General features: G+C 41.3%; 4 protein-coding genes across 7 annotated transcripts; 1 reads left to right on the forward strand and 3 right to left on the reverse strand.

The window, feature by feature from the left end:
• Positions 1-455: 455 nt before the first annotated feature.
• LOC128255494 (L-lactate dehydrogenase B chain) lies at positions 456-2999 on the reverse strand. Its single transcript, XM_052985134.1, is given in 5 exon segments — positions 456-755; positions 985-1613; positions 1695-2448; positions 2450-2476; positions 2478-2999. Coding segments are annotated over 3 exon segments (1083 nt in total). The 5' UTR covers positions 2877-2999; the 3' UTR covers positions 456-755; positions 985-1613; positions 1695-1791.
• A 2176-nt stretch (positions 3000-5175) lies between these two features.
• On the reverse strand, positions 5176-6499 carry LOC128255391 (intraflagellar transport protein 46 homolog). The gene has a single exon (XM_052984967.1). It carries the CDS (start codon positions 6390-6392, stop codon positions 5235-5237), a length of 1158 nt encoding a protein of 385 aa, XP_052840927.1. The 5' UTR covers positions 6393-6499; the 3' UTR covers positions 5176-5234.
• A 272-nt stretch (positions 6500-6771) lies between these two features.
• LOC128255316 (grpE protein homolog, mitochondrial) lies at positions 6772-8612 on the reverse strand. Its single transcript, XM_052984843.1, has 3 exons — positions 8417-8612; positions 8000-8312; positions 6772-7350 (listed from the first exon to the last, which is right to left on the reverse strand). Exons 1-3 carry the CDS (start codon positions 8500-8502, stop codon positions 7090-7092), a joined length of 660 nt encoding a protein of 219 aa, XP_052840803.1. The 5' UTR covers positions 8503-8612; the 3' UTR covers positions 6772-7089.
• A 1287-nt stretch (positions 8613-9899) lies between these two features.
• On the forward strand, positions 9900-15665 carry LOC128255631 (NAD kinase). 4 transcript variants are annotated; one of them, XM_052985349.1, is made up of 4 exons: positions 9900-10197; positions 14011-14328; positions 14404-14986; positions 15043-15665. In XM_052985349.1, the coding sequence occupies exons 1-4, from the start codon at positions 10034-10036 to the stop codon at positions 15328-15330; spliced, it is 1353 nt and encodes a 450-aa protein (XP_052841309.1). In that variant the 5' UTR covers positions 9900-10033; the 3' UTR covers positions 15331-15665. The 4 variants fall into 4 exon arrangements, with proteins under 4 accessions (XP_052841309.1, XP_052841306.1, XP_052841305.1 ...); XM_052985346.1 differs by lacking the exon at positions 9900-10197 and adding an exon at positions 10698-11147; XM_052985345.1 differs by lacking the exon at positions 9900-10197 and adding an exon at positions 11865-12969.
• The last annotated feature ends 613 nt before the right edge of the window (positions 15666-16278 follow it).

Below are 16278 nucleotides of genomic sequence, written 5' to 3' on the forward strand. Positions count from 1 at the left end.
TTGAGTACACTGACTGCGGTCAGTACAGCATCACATGGACCACGATCAACCCACGCATCCCCGAAAACACATGCCAAACTGTAGCATTTTAGTAGGTCAACAGCAAACGCAGAATGTCACCAGCATAGGGTCATCACCTCCACAGATTTGGTAGACCTTTTCACACCGCCTAGAACTTCTGTAAGCCTATTCGGATTTACAGAGCCAAAACAAACAAAACGAACAATAAACAAACATAATTCATCGGGCTCCATGGGGGTCCACTCTGTAAATATGTAATCGTGATTTTGGGGGAAAAACTGTAGCATTTCAATAGGCTAACATAAAAGAAGAATAGTTGTTAGTCTAAGAAAACTCCAAAAATCCCAAAGCAGCTAGCTGGAAATCTAGCTGCGTGTGTGTGCTTACTTTCCCTACGCACTGTGCGCCTAGTGAATTTCAATTAGCCAAACAAACATGTTAAACATTTCCATTTATTTAAACAAAATAGTGAAATGGGAAAGGGCCTGACTGCGTGGGCGTGGTCCGCTGCGATCGTGTCCTCTACAATAATAGCCCAAAATCGTGGCGGAACATTTTCCCAGGCAATGCAACGAGGCGTTGAAAATCTAAGACTTTTGAGTGAACCACCTGCACATTTTCTGTTCGCCTGGTGGACTGTTACACTTGGCTACACTTGTGGTTATTAGATGGGATGCTGCATAATCTTGGCGTGTCGCAACCCTAGGTCAAAAACTTGATTCGCTTCGTCGCATCTACACCCAACAAAAAAAATGGAAATAGAAATAGAAATCGAAATAGATATAAAAGTGTGGAGAGCGAAACGCGATCGTTAATCGCTGCTGAGATTCGTGAACGCCTGCTACAATCGTAGACCTTGGCTCCAAAAATTGCGCAACGCTTCGCATGAAGTCCCCAAACGTCTTGAGACCCGACATTTCTCAGTTGGGGCTCATCATTCGCTTTCTCAATTTCGCTGCTCACCTATTCGTTTCCAAGACCTTTGACTTTCGATTTTCATTGGCAGACCTGCCCCAAGATCTTGAGGAATCGCCCCAATCCAAAGAATTGTCACCGCTCACAAAGAAATTAATCATATTTTTTCGAAATTTTACAAAATTTTAGATGTACATTACCAGGGTTACAGAAATGCCGAAAAGCTTCTTCATATCGTTGCACTCTAACAGATTGTCTACAAAACATGGTGTTTGTCTCGCTTGCTCTAATAAAAAAATGGAAAGGGCAAAGGGCTTGCCTATTCGCTCTCTTCTCTCTTCTTCATTTCTTTCCATTTTCCACTTGAGATTTGGGTGTGGTTATTTTTGAACACTTTCATCACAGCGGAGGCCTCTAAAATGGTACTTGAGCTATCACTAAGTATACTAACTTTAAGAGCACAATTATTGGAAATCATCTTATAATGTAGAGACAACCAATCGATCCATGATACTCAGAACATTTTGGATGGTATTTTTTCTACCACTGCTTCTTAATATAAATACATAGATCATCTTTTTTGTATGTACATACATCATTGGCTTGCATTCAGTTCAGAACTTAATGGTCTTCTAAGATATGCAAGATGTTTTTAGTATCCAACATTTTTTCAATCACTGCAAAATAAGAAGTTTTTCATTTACTTCTTAGAAAATATTTTCGATTAAACTTTTAGTTTAGTTTTTAGATCTACTTACTATTCCGCCCACCCTTATTTTATTTGAGTTGATTATCTAAAGTGAAAATTGTCATTATCCAGTGAAGTTCAAACTTTTAATACTTTTTTTCTTCTGCTTAAAGCTTCAAGGAGCATTGAGCCTCGAGGAGAATCTCGGCAGAGGCGTGCAGCTTCTTTTTCTCCACATCCGTGAGGGGCAGCTCGAACACATGACTAATGCCACCCGCTTTGACCAGACAGGGTAGGGAAAGCACAACGTTGTCCTTGATGCCATTGAAGCCCCTCATGTCGGTGCCCACGGAGGCGATCTTGCCCCTGCCGCCGCACATCGCATCCACGATATCCGTACAGGTGGTGGCAATGGCCCAGTTGGTGTAACCCTTGACCTTGCCCACGGACAGAGCGCCTGAGGCGACCTGCTCGTTGATCTCGGACCAATTCTCCGGATCTTCGCCGCAGGCCAGATCCTTGACCACGTCCTTCAGCCGGATGCCGCCGACGGAGACGGTAGACCACACGGGCACCGCACTGGCGCCATGCTCCCCGATCACGAAGCCCTGGACTTGAGATGCGGGCAACCGGAGTCGTCCGGCTATGAAATTGCGGAACCGCATCGAGTCCAGATGACAGCCGGTGGTGAAGCACCGATGCTTGGGCAACTTTCCAATCCGCTGCACTGCGTAGGTCATCACATCGGCGGGATTCGAGATGACTATGAAGGTGGCCTGGGGACTGAGTTCCACCAGCTTCGGCACCGCCTCCTTGAGGATCTCCTACGGTCTTGCACATGGCTGCCAGGCGAGGAGCGATCCTTGCCGGCGGGTCGGGCCCCAGCCGTAATGATAACCAAATCGGAGTCCTTGGAGTGAGAGCCATCGCCGCAGGGCACAATCCGGGGATCGCCCAAAAAGGCGGAGCCGTGCTGGAAGTCCAGGGCCTCCGCTTTGGCCAGCTCATAGTTTACGTCCAGGACGACGAGGTATTTGGTGAGATTGCGGAGCAGCAGCATGGCACTGATCGCCGTACCCACCTGTCCTGCGCCCACCACAGTGATCTTGGGGATCTTACCGTGCCTAAACTCCTTCATGGGCTTCATCCTCTTATTAAAGGCGGAATCTTGAGGTTTGGTGGCGTGCGGCTGGTGCTTACAACTGGAGGACATGTAATTTGCCGTATTCAAGCGACTGACTAGCTTAAACATAATTACTAGATCTTAAAATAAGCTGCACCGCCAAGCCGAAGATTTTAAATTTAGAATTTTTTAACCGAAAGGGTCGATATTAAATGTTTAAGAATTTAAAATGGAATACCCAATCTATGCATTCTTGATGGAATATTTTGTTTGTTTGCAACTAAATTTCAATTATTTCATATTTATAAAGATACCTTTAACCTAATAGTTTCCTTTAGTGACGACCATTGAACTTTCATAAAAATCCTAGAAACGGACTTTTAAGCTAATATACAAGTTTATATAATGTTTAAATATATATATAAATACTCTTTATATTACAAATTTAGAATTTTTTAACTGAAAGGATCGATATTAAATGTTTAAGAATTTAAAATGGAATATTTTGTTTGTTTGCAACTAAATTTCAATTATTTCATATTTAAAAGTTAATAACATAATAAAGATACCTTTAACCTAATAATTTCCATTAGCGACGACCATTGAACTTTTATAAAAATCCTAAAAACGGACTTTTAAGCAAATTTACAAGTTTATATAATGTTTAAATATATATAATAAATACTCTTTATATAACAAAACATTTAAATGTATAGTAAATATCATATCGTAATAGGTTGTTAAAAAAAATTGTTACGCTCACATTTCAACAAAATTTTACATTTATTTAAATTTGTTAAATCTTAGAGCATACTTTTAAGCGAAATTAAAATTAATTAATTTGTCATAATTTAGGAACAACTATAACACCATTCTTAACACTAATTTGCTAAAAAAGCACCCCTGATGATGAAGGCGTATTTTTGGTTACCACTTAAGGTCTCACTGCTTACTGCACATTGATTTTTCGCTTTGATCGAATTCGGTTTATTCTCGTAAAGATATTAATCTCACATTTTTTTCTAGATCCACGTGTTGTCCTATGCACGCTCATTTGCCCATCTTCCAGGGTAACTGAGTGCTATTTTAAAGGACATATAGTAATCATATCGACCACCTTACCAAATGCTTTGCTGATATTTCTTGGCTTTGCATTTCATTTTAGTTGTCGAACAATAAGAAAAATTTATTTTCGCTCCAGTGCAGTTATATTTCTTCCGTTTATGAAAACCTCGTGTTGTCCTATGCACGCTCAAATGCCCATTTTCCAGGGTATCTGAGTGCTATTTTGAAGGACATATAGTAATCACATCGACCACCTTACCGAATGCTGTGCTGATTCCTTTCAGCTTTGCAATTCATTTTAGTTGTCGAACAATTACATTTATTTGCTATATTTATCTCAATAGAACCTCGTGTTGTCCTATGCACGCTCATTTGCCCATTTACCAGGGTAACTGAGTGCTATTTTAACGGACATATAAAAAACCATTGGTCAACCTTACCAAATGCTTTGCTAGTTTCTATGCTTGGCATTTCATTTTAATTGACAAACAAATATGATTTCCTGTAAATTCCGAGCGTTAAAAAAAATCATTAAACTGTGGCCGAATTTACAATAGGCTTCAGTTACGCAAGTAACGCCAGAAAAATTCGGTAGTATTTAATAACGTGTTGGTTTATTAGATCTTTGCGTTTTGAGGTACTTCCACAATTCAAATTAAAAACAAAAGTTATGCCCAAGCCTTACGATCTGCGTAACCATGCGGCATTTTAGGAATGTACTTTAAAATATTTTATATTAGTAAAATATTATGTTCAATATATGGTTTTTAAACATAACAAGGTGTATTCGCTATATTTTATTTTCTTTTTACAAGAATATAAAATAACGAATTTTCTGCAGTCTTTGGAGGTCCCAAAAAAAAGGTCCAATACTCTCACATGATTTCGGCCAAATTAGTAGAATACAAATTTTGTTAACTTTATATTGTTATAAAAATTAAAGGTATATACTATAATTTACTATTTTGAAAAATATCAAAATTTAAAAACTTGTCGAACTTCTCTTTTTTAGAAAAAACATTTATTTAGGAACACGCATTTTTAACGAACGATCCATTTCTCGGGTCAGCACTTTTGTTTTAACGGGGGCTTTTCCCTGCGAGTGGTCAATCTTAAGAACTCTCTTCAACATTCGATCCTGCCACTTTCACAGGATATTTTCAACGGTCGGTAGAAAAGTGTAACTTTTAACTTTTTAAAATGGCAAATAGTTGAGTTCAGAAAAAAATATTATAGTAAGACTTTAACCGCAGTAATATTTGCTAATAGCTTTAAAAGCAAATATAAAAAGCTGAAAATAAAACATAAACTACATATGGTTTATTTAAATTTTTAATACAACAATGCAAGCCATTAAAGATGGTTGATTTAGAGGGAGTTTATTTTCTTTGAAATGTTATTAATACTAGGTACACATTTGGTCTATTTAAGTGCCTGGGACGCCTCGATCAGTCGCTGTAGATCATCGTTCTTGGTCAGCGCATTCTGGACGGCCCTGATAACCTGGGAGTCCATGGCCTGGGTTTGTTCCGGGCTGAGGGCCAGGGTGCTCAGCCGTTTGGCCAGCTCCGCCAGCTTGGGCTGTCGCTCCAGAAAGCGTTCCACGACCTCCGGTGAGATGTTGGCCAACTTGGCAAACTGCTGGATGTGTGGCGGCAGGGTTGAGTACTTGATTTCCGCATCCTCCTGCTGTTTCGGAGTGTTCAGATGTGGATGGGGTGCCCGCGTGGTGCTGGGCACTTGAGTTGGCCTTACGGTGGGCAGTGCAACAGGTCGCAGGGGAATGGGATAGTGATATGGAAGGGGTTGCCGGACCAGGATGGGACGCATGGGTTTCAAGCCCGCCGGAGGAGGCACAAAAACGGGCAGAAACGAACGGGCTGGAGCAGCGATGACCGGAGCAGGAGTCGTAGTAGTGGTGACCTGGCCTGACCACAGGTTATACTGCTTCATAAAGTCTCCCACGCGTTGCATTAGGCTTCCTTCCGGACTTGGCACTACGACAGTTGACTTTTCCTGGGGCAGCTCATCATAACTAACATTTGCCATGTTGTTATCGTCGTCGTCGTCGTCGTCGCCATTGTCCCCATTGTCGTCCTCCTCCTTCTCCTCAGCAACATTCTCCTCCGCCTGCTCAAAATGTAGAGCGTCCAGATACTGTTTCATCAGGGCTAGACCCTCATCAGTACCGGTCAGAGTGCGTATATAGTCTATGGTCTCCCTGGCATTATCCGTGCCAATCATCTCGCCCAGCTCCTCAATGCTAGGCAGATCCTTTAGGCCCAGTTTGTTGTGAGCTATGTCCAGAAGATCAGCGGGATAGCCTGGACTCGGAGCCGCAGTGGTGGTCGTTGTCGTCGTGGTTTTGGTTGGTAAGCCAGGCTTGATTAGCTTATAAACCGGCATATTGTAGTACAAGGCATTCTGAAGCTTGGAGTCCAGCCTGGGCGGGAATTTTCTATACGTATCCACTATAACAGCACTATCCTGACCGTAGAAAAGAGGTCTCAACGCCACTTTGGCCTGGATGCACTGTAGCAGGGCGAAGGACCAAAGAAAACGCATTAACAAGGCAATCATTCCGTTCACTTCAAATGTTGCAGGACAACTAAACCACGATTACTCGAAAACCATTTGATGTAGACTTTGAACCCGGGAAGAAATCTCGTTTTATAGACCCACCATCTGTGTGTGTTCCCTGAATTCATGGGATCGTGCTGGTAAACTACCTGCTGGGTCTTAGAAAATCTCGCTTTTCCATTGAATTTTCCACCTACACGACGAGCAGGAATGTGATAACCCTGCGCTACCTGGTTTCTGTTGACAAAAGAAATGGTTTTTCAAGAGGGTTTCACATTTCGAAGGCGAATGAAAACGGGAAAATCAAAGAGAACAGAAAGAGACCCCGATAAGCAGGATTACCAGAGGCTTCAAAAATCCAAAAGAAAATCTCACTATGTTTCAACAAACTAACACATGTTTTTATTATCGTAATTAAACCTTAAATTGGAACACTCGATGGCAACGCATGTGGTACAAATTGTGGCCATCAAATCCAGTCACAGATCTCTTAGAAACTAGGAGGAATTCTAAATTCGCAAGCGCTGCCCGAAGGATGCATTTTGTAGGATTGTTTGTATTTACACAGGGTTTACGTACATGAATTTTGCAGCAGAAAACAAATTGCAAACAACTGAGAGCGACACCATGTAAATGGGATTTGGGGGGAAGGGGGTGTACTGGGAATTTTGCATGCCGCTGGGCAGACGCTTCGCTATCAACACTTGGACACGCCCACCAAGGCGGGACGTATGCAGCGCTCGTGCAGTTTGTAGCCCAGCTTGGTCACCTCCACCACGGTGTTGGCCTCGACGGTCTTGTCCTCCTTCTGGAACAGAGCCTCGTGCTGGTTGGGGTCGAACTTCTGGTTGATGGGGTCCAGCGGTTCCAGACCATGCCGTTTGAACACCTGCAGCAGCGAGGCGCGCGTCATGGTGAGGCCCTCGTACAAGTTCTTTAAATCAGCATTGCCGCTAAGCTGAAATATTTAGGAAATTGAGTAAGTGTACATTTAATAAGTAATTAAACAAGGCCTAAATAGTTTTGAGCTTATCCTTACTTAATCAAAAAAAAAAGGAATTAAGAAGGAAAACCCGTTCCATTATTATATATTAACTCCTTGAAGAAGTGCTGATTTAATCCATTCGACTCTTTTAAAATAAAATAACAAGATTAATAAAATATTAATGTCTCAATTAAAACTCCAATCCAGTCTTTTAGAAATGATTTCTTTCTTATATAAAGGCAAGATTATTTAACCTTGAGAAATCTATTTACTAATAACTCCTGTTTAAATCATTAACATAAACCATTCATACATCTATTGTACGGCGTTTTATATTTAACTTTAACACACGAGCACTTTTTCATTCGATTTGGAATAAAAGAAATACAAATGTAAAATTAAAAAATCTAGATTGTCTTAGTTAAGAATTAAAGACATTGAACCAAAAATGTGATCTTCGAAAGCTTGAGAAGGAAAACTATCTATGAGTAACGAAATTGAATTTGTCTAATTGCTTATCTCAACCTCAATGGCCTTTGTGACTACACTTTGATAAGTGAACTATTTACAGACTTGCTCATATAGGATTCTCATAAGAAGGACCATAGTTTTGTAACCCCACCTTATCCTTGGGCACCGCCTGCGTGGCATGTCCCAGGGTGTCCGCCACCTCGAGCAGGTCCTTGCAGAAGCTCTGGATGCCGAAGATCTTGGCGTCGCTGATCTGTTTGTTTAGTCGGTTGCGCATGTTCTCGCTGTCGGCGAGGGATCGCTTGTACTTGTCCAGGAGCTCAGCATTCTGCTCCTTGGCGGCGGCCAGATCCTTGGTAAGTTTCTCAACTTCTGGCGAGGATGCGGGGGTCTTTGGTTCGGCTGCTCCTGCCGCCGCCGCCGCCTCTTCCGGCTGTTTTTCTGTGCTGTACAAACGCAGGGCGCTGCGGAAGGGTGGTAATGGTAGTGTTACAATTACGTGCGATTGCCGACAAGCGTGCGCCCTCATTACGTCACAGAAAAGAGGAAGCAATGCGGGCGGATTTACCTCATATTCTGCGCGGTGACCGATGACCTCAGCTGGCCGAGACGCCGGCCGAACATCTGCAGGGGTAATGCTGCCTTGGCTGCCATTGTAGCTCGCTTTTTTTTTGTTAAACTAACTTATTTCCTTAGCTTTTGACTTAGAATCGACGGCTTTAGAGCTGGAACAAAAATTGGAGCTGCAACCAAAGTCGATGATTTTTTAAAACAATCGATATTTGTTTTTTATCGATGTGACAGGAAGTAAGCTATCGATGTTTTCCCCTACTAACAGAAAAGCGCGACGATATGAATTTAAAAACATTTAATTTAATTCTATGATAATAATTTAAATATTTTCTAAGCCATAATAAGTGATAATAACAACAACCACAGCATTTATTTTAACTGGCGTTTTTAAGTACACAAATACGAATCACCGTGTGGCGGATGAATGCTTATGTCGAATGAGTTGTATAATACATGTCAAATAGGATTTTGATGTCAAAAAATTATGTTAATTTTACAGCCTATAACGAAAAACGGTTAAAAAATAAAAATGGACAAAATTAACAAACTCTAAGCTGTCACTAAAAAAAGGATTGAAGAACATTGTATACCAAATATTGAAAATTAACTTAATATAAAAAGAGTTAATTAATTAATGAATATATTTTGATTAGGCATAAATTAATTAATTTTAAAAAGTAGATGTATTTAAAAAAATCAAATTTTTATTGTGAACGGATAAATTATGACATGCGTGTTAAAATATTTTAAAAAATCTTAAAAATTGGGAAAATAATTAATATAAAAATTTAGAACTAACGTAGTAAAAACCTACAAAACGTTTGATTCTGTCAACAGACTATACAAATAATACTCTTAAAAACAAAATTAAGAAAAAATGGGTTCAGGAAATAAAATTGTGCAATTGTCTCCTCTTGCACGACCAAAATCCGGACCTAACAAAAAAAAGGTGTACCAATTAATAACCCGGAAACTCGCTATTAACATAAAGACTAGACACTTTTGCAAATAAAAAATTGTTGGATTCCAGAGTGTAGATAAGTTGAATAATCAGTGCTGACTGATGAATTGGATACCCGAAGTCCTTTTCCGAATACCTGCATCTATTAGAATTCACCTTGTTCGTAAAGACTGAATTAAAATAACCACACATTTCTTGTATAAAAAAGAACAACGGAATATTTAAATATATAAATTGTATATCAGAAAAAATTTAAAATTGTGCGATCCGTGTTAATGCAAAAATGGGCCTATTTTCTTGGCGCTACCTTCGGACATATATTATTAAGAACGCGCCGCCGGCTATTAATCCACGCACAGCTTATAAATCGATCAGCCCCGATCTGCCACGCCCCGGGGCCGTCAAAATATGGACCGCTTGAAAAAGTTGCTCTGGAAATGTAAATATCGGGAGGCTCTTAATAAATTCAAAGTACGAGTGGGGCTGGCTCAGCATCTATTCAACAACTTACCTCTCCACTCGCCCGAGTATTACATATGCGCATGCATTGTATATATTTTGGAAAACGAGGCATGGCCAGTCACTTAGTTGGATCTCGCCACGGGAACAGCGAGGTTGTCGTTGAGTCTTGGTCTTACGAAGCTTACGAAAATGCGCGAGGAGGATTTGCAACTGGCCCGCCAAATGGTGGCCAACAGTTCGGTGTCCAGTTCCTTGGAGGAGGAAAACGAAGGAGCCGCCGGCACATCGCCGGGAAACTCACCCAGACCCTTGAGAAGGGTACTGGATTTGAGCGAGAGGCGAAAACAATTTAGGTAAGTTCCCAGGAAGTTTTTTTATTTAGAGAAAATCAACATGTATAGATTTTCAAAGCTATATAAATTCCAAAGGATTTGCCATTTCACAAGTGATATTCAGTTGAATAATAAATCTACTTTAAACACCATTCAAACAAACCAGATATATTTTTAAGGAATTTTACCGTGTGTTTTTTAGTATAAAGCTAAAACAATTTTGATATGTTATTGACATTCAGAAGAATTCATGGCTTTGTCAAAAACGCATCCATTAGACATTTTGGGATACTTGTAAAACAACTTTTTATTTTCGTATTAAAAATAATATCAAAGATAAGTAATTACAATTTCACAAGTGATTCTTCAACAAAAGTTTATTTTTTTTTTTTATAAATGGTTCTAAGAATAAACAAACACACTTTTGTTCGTGATTTAAAAAGCACTTAAAAACACGTACAGATAAGGTTAAAAATAAACGTTGTTTTCACGTGTGCCTGACTAATTTGCATTCCATTGTCGAACACAATTATGAATGACGAACACTTTTGTAAATGACGTGAGCCATCGGTTGGTTTTTAAAAATTCGCGGAATGAGTGAAAAAAATCGATAAGTATCGATATAGCCATCGACAATGTGACAGCTCTACCTACACGATTTTTTGCATCAAAAATTCGTTAAATTCCTGTGTTGTGTTCTGCATATAAAGAACAATCAGAGATATAGATTCCTGCTGAAGGGGCACATGTGTGGCCCTAATCTCTCCCGAGAAGAAAATCCGCAACAGATAGATGCCCGCACCGGTGGACAGGAACTCCTCCGATGGCCAGGCGTTTCCCTGCAGCAAAAATGAAGCCGCCGCGGATGGGGAGCATCATCTGTTGAATACCTGTGGATTGGCGGATGGAGCAACTGCATCCACCTCGGCGCCGGGATTGGGCGACGGCCTCATGACCAGCAGCTGGTGGTGGTAAGGTCCCAACTACCTGCCTCTATTTACGTGCATGCCACTTGTGCCTCTTCCCGGATTCCCATCTCTCATGCAACTACAGTGGCCGACACAAAAATAGGGCATCGTTGCTTTCAGAAAATTTAAATAGACAATAATTTTTAATGCATTAGCTCGCTGCACACCTCTCTCTCTTAGAACTAACAGCAAAACTTAGACACAGTGACAATGGGTTTAAGAGAATTCACTATATTGACAAACAAAACTTAATTAATTTTCATTAGTTATTTTTAGCAATTTAAATTATGTTTTTTTAACCTTTTGTTATATGCATTAACGAAATTTTTTTTTTAGTTATTACTTTCGAATCATACAAACAATTAGAAACCGAAAAAAATTGTTAGCTTTGTAAGCTTATACAAAATTGACCAATACTTATTGCTTGCAAATCAAAATCTGTACAAGTTTTAATGGTTTGCTTATTTCAATATAAAGCAAGTAAAATAAAATGTACAACTTTTTATTAGATTGTAAGATTATAAGGTTTTGAAATACTGTTCAAAAACATTTAAACTAGAAATGGGTTATAAATTTAGTAATCCCATGGTTTTGTTTAAGCTTAAAACCGTGCATAAGAGTCCTGTTCAGTAAAGATATATTATGTAGCATGTTATTATTAAGGGCGATCGCTTTTCGATAATGTAACACCTATGGACTATGTTATTACCATAACTGTAGCTGTTCATAAACGTTTTACGTATTTTCTTATCTAAGTTGAATGTACCATCTTGAACCCATCCGCTCCTCCAAATGCTTTTGCTGATTCAATTTAAGCGAACGAAATTGAAAAGCGTTTTTGGACTAGACATGGGTCCACAAAGTGCTCCAATTTTGGCAATTGGTTCGTTTTGATATCTTCGATGTTATCAATTGAGCTGTTAATTGAACGTGATGGCCTCCGCGCATGCGCTCTGAAACAAATGGCTCCGGAATTGGGGAACTGTTAACGGCTAAGAGTAAAAAACCCAGACCCCATCGAGCCAACCTTGTCAACTCGGCCGCTCAGTTGTCGCTCGCACACGCGATCGCCCGGTTGACAATTTCAGGGCCCTCCGCCGTTTCATTGCCCATAATTTTCCGACCAGCTTTGCGTGGTAATCAAGTGGAAACTCGGTGGAAAATTTTCTCTTCTTCGACAAAAAGCCAAAGTCAACACACAGAAGAGCGATTTTCTTTAAGCACGCCATCAGCTTAATGCATTTCTAATTACCAGTTTTTCCCCTGTGACGCCGATAAAACACTTTCTCTTCTCTTTACGCTGGCCCATTTCTGAGCGCATATTAACTCGTCTCATCGATCAAAAGTGCGTGGGCGCGTTTTTTTTGGTTTTGAAACGAAAATTTGTTGTGAAAACAAAACTAAAACCTTGGTCCCTTTTGCGCTGGCCAAAACAATGCGATCTGACTGCATTCCAAAAATCAAAGCGTACGAAACTGCAGTCCAAAGTTACATTTTGACTAGTTGGTTGGCGATTTTTGAGCCCGAAAAGTGAACCTGCAGTCAGAATGGCCTGCCTGTCGGACATTGATTTGGCCACCTTGCATGAGAATCGCTTGGAGCAGCGGTGGCACTACGGATTGCCCAACAGCCAGCATATATATCAGCACCACCACGACGGCTTCAGTCTGATGACCCGTCACTGTCTGGGGCGGAATCTCCAGAGGAAGCTGCAGCCGGACCTCAAAGGGAGTAGTCTGGAGCGGGAACGGGGCCGGGCCCGAGATAATGCCAATGGCAATGGATCGGCGTCAGGTGGGAAGCGCAGACGCTCCGGCACCTGGCCGTAAGTGGATAGCTAGCTAAAAAAAAACATTCTCGTAGCGATAAGATTGCATGCGAAAAGCTGGAATTTGTAATCCAAATCAGCTGCACGATGTCGTAAAAAGTGCACTTGGAAATGCACTGGAAAAAGTATGGTCACAGGACACCGTAGATGTATATAATAAAAATGTTAATAAGATCCTAAGTTAGAAACTCCCTTTTTATATCCTGCCTGCTACCTATTTAAATAATCAATTCGAATATGAATATGTACTGTAGGGTCTGAAGTTAGAGTTCCCAATAGATACATATATTCATGTTTTAATTTGATTATTATTTGATTATAAAAATTAACTCTACCACTTTGATTTGATTTAAAATGGTATTTATATGGATCTTATGAAAGAGTTTCCACTCAATAGACTTGTACATGTTTAAATATGAGTACTAGTCTAACTACAAAAAACTCAAATATTTCAAATTTTTAAGTTAAGACTGACTTTTTCGAGTTGATTTTAAAATGGAATTTTAAATATATAAAAAACAGTTAAATGAAATTCAATTTGTCACAGATATACATATGTCTCAGATATCCTTTGCTTAGGAAACAACTTTTTTTCCCAGTGTGCTTACGAATGCAAGCAGGAAGGGGAATCTTCAATGCGATTCTCTTGAATCCCATACCATATCACTCGTTCTCTTGATCTCTGTCTGCTTTTACCTTCGCCATTTGCATGAGGTTGATTTACAGTTGTTCGAAGTTAGTCTGCAACTTGTAAAAGGAGAGAAAACAAGCCAAATATTTTAAAGGTTCTGGTTTGGAAAATGTTTCCCTTGCGACCCGAAAAGCAGGCTGCTGCCTTGTTTCCGCTTCATAGCTCCCTGAGCATTGAAGAGTTTAACAATGTGAAGTGGGAGGATATGAATGATTGCAACAATAATTGCGTTCAGGAGAAGCCAGGATTAGGAACCAAAAACAAACGACATTTACTAAGGTCTTGAAAGTTACAATACAGTTCTTTTTTTAAGCTAATTTTTTACATTTTTATCCAACTGCTTGCAGGCGCACTCGCAGCTTAAATGCCCCCTCGCCTGTCCAGCAATTCGGACCATGTGGACGCATAATGAAAAACTCAGCCATGATCATGCAGATCCAGGATCCGGCTAGTCAGCGCTTAACATGGTACAAGCCACCGCTCACTGTTCTGGTTATCAAAAAGGTCAGCGATGCCTCGGTACTGGCGCCCTTTGTCCAATTGGTCGACTGGTTGCTGCAGGAGAAGAACATGGTGGTCTGGGTGGAGTCGGCTGTGCTGGAGGATGCTCTGCTCAACGAGGATGTGCGGTTCAAGGCCATTCGTGATAAGCTGGTGACATTCAAGTGAGTCTGTTTTTTTTTTTTTTGATGAAAAACCACTATTTAGATGGGTTACTAAACCACTGTTCCCGCTTGCAGAGATGGCCGAGATGACCTGACCGATCGGATAGACTTTATTGTCTGTCTGGGAGGCGATGGCACTCTGCTGTATGCCTCCCTGCTCTTTCAGCAATCGGTGCCACCTGTGATGGCCTTCCACTTGGGCTCCCTGGGCTTCCTCACACCCTTCCGCTTCGACAACTTCGAGGAGCAGCTCATCAGTGTCCTGGAGGGTCACGCTGCCCTCACGCTTCGCAGTCGTCTGCGCTGCGTGATGCATCGCAGGGGCGATAGGAAGCATGAGGCAAAGACCCAGGAGGTGGACCCGGATGGAGATGCTCGACCGGCGGCCAACAGCATATTGGTGCTTAACGAGGTGGTCATCGATCGGGGTCCCTCGCCGTATCTCAGCAATATTGACCTGTTCCTGGACGGCAAGTACATCACGTCGGTGCAAGGTGATGGTCTGATTGTATCGACGCCCACGGGGAGCACGGCCTATGCGGCAGCGGCTGGTGCCTCCATGATCCATCCCTCCGTGCCGGCCATCATGGTGACCCCCATTTGCCCGCACTCGCTAAGCTTCCGACCCATCGTGGTGCCAGCAGGGGTCGAGCTGAAGGTGGGTTTCCAATAGTTTCATATCTTACGCATCCTTTACATTTATCTCTGGTTCAGATCTCAGTTTCCCCCGAGAGCCGCAACACCTCGTGGGTCAGCTTCGATGGACGCAATAGGCAGGAACTCTTCCATGGCGACAGTCTCCGCGTTACCACCTCCATCTATCCGGTGCCCTGCATCTGTGCCCAGGATCAAATATCCGACTGGTTCGCCTCCCTCGCCGACGGATTGCATTGGAATGTGCGAAAGCGGCAGAAGTGCCTCGACGAGCTGTCGGATCTCACGGCTTCCGGATCGGAGGACACGCTGGACGAGATCGAGAATATGAAATTGTACGATGTGTAGTGCGTAAGTCCCTGTTGCTTATCGTAGGCTAGGGCTTTTAGTAGTAGTCTTAGTCCTTTGCCCATGCAAAAAGTCTTTATTTAGTGTGTAATTTATTAGTATTCGAACAAATGGATAAAGCACATTTCGCCCAAAACTCTTAAAAAGGGTTTAAGCTTCTAAGTAATGCTGAAATATTGTACATTTCTGCTAGTTAAAAATGAATGCTGCTTGTAAAACTTAAACATAATCCGAATCTTTTGAAAAATGTTAAATTATAAAGCACTTTTTATTATAATATAATACATAATTAATACCATTAAATACTTGTTAATTCTCCTTGTATTCTGCAATAGGATGCAATTGTTTTTTAATATTTTACCAAATTAAGCTTGTGTATAGTTTAGAAAACATTGCCAAGTTCTGCTGTAGATTGATGCCGATTGCAAACTGTTTGAAATGTGTTCTACAACATTGCCTTGTGTAATTCGCATTAGTCTAGTCCCCAACACACCTTGCAATTTAGATTACAGCCAGAAAGTGATTCGTATTTAGACTGGTTTTAGAGCGCCTCTCCCAGGCCACTTGTTGCATGTTGTTGTTCACCTCGCGGCTGTCTTTGGATCGGATAGGATTGAATTGGATTGGATTCGATTGGGCTAGCGTTGCTGCCACGCACTTGGGCCTGTCAAAAAAGTTAGTTTTCATCGATTTGGGTGCGAATCGAAAGTGTAGCTTTTAGCCGAAGCTGTATGTTTGCCAGCCATTTGCGCCCTCAGGCGTACAAGCTATGTGCATTACACGGCTAAAATCTTGTGCCATTGTTTGTTCGCTCGATCGTGTTGTTGCCGTGTGTTTTTGCCTTTTTTGCCGCCGAATTCAAGGTGTGCGCCGTTTTTTGCGTGTGCGTGCGCCAGGTGTGCGGTGCGTGCCTATCTGGTTGTGCGAAATGCATAAAGTCGCGCCGTA

The sequence above is a fragment of the Drosophila gunungcola genome (assembly GCF_025200985.1).
Source record: "Drosophila gunungcola strain Sukarami chromosome 2R unlocalized genomic scaffold, Dgunungcola_SK_2 000011F, whole genome shotgun sequence".
Classification (NCBI taxonomy): Eukaryota; Metazoa; Arthropoda; class Insecta; order Diptera; family Drosophilidae; genus Drosophila; species Drosophila gunungcola.

Excerpts from the sequence above, each read along its gene's own strand:
- LOC128255316 (XM_052984843.1), bottom strand. The coding sequence starts at position 8,502 with ATGGCAGCCAAGGCAGCATTACCCCTGCAGATGTTCGGCCGGCGTCTC. Across the intron at positions 8,313-8,416 it reads GTCACCGCGCAGAATATGAG|CGCCCTGCGTTTGTACAGCA; the intron begins GTAAATCCGCCC and ends ACCCTTCCGCAG. Across the intron at positions 7,351-7,999 it reads AGGCGGTGCCCAAGGATAAG|CTTAGCGGCAATGCTGATTT; the intron begins GTGGGGTTACAA and ends TAAATATTTCAG.
- LOC128255631 (XM_052985345.1), top strand. The coding sequence starts at position 12,692 with ATGGCCTGCCTGTCGGACATTGATTTGGCCACCTTGCATGAGAATCGC. Across the intron at positions 14,329-14,403 it reads GATAAGCTGGTGACATTCAA|AGATGGCCGAGATGACCTGA; the intron begins GTGAGTCTGTTT and ends TCCCGCTTGCAG. Across the intron at positions 14,987-15,042 it reads CAGCAGGGGTCGAGCTGAAG|ATCTCAGTTTCCCCCGAGAG; the intron begins GTGGGTTTCCAA and ends TCTCTGGTTCAG.
- LOC128255391 (XM_052984967.1), bottom strand. The coding sequence starts at position 6,392 with ATGATTGCCTTGTTAATGCGTTTTCTTTGGTCCTTCGCCCTGCTACAG.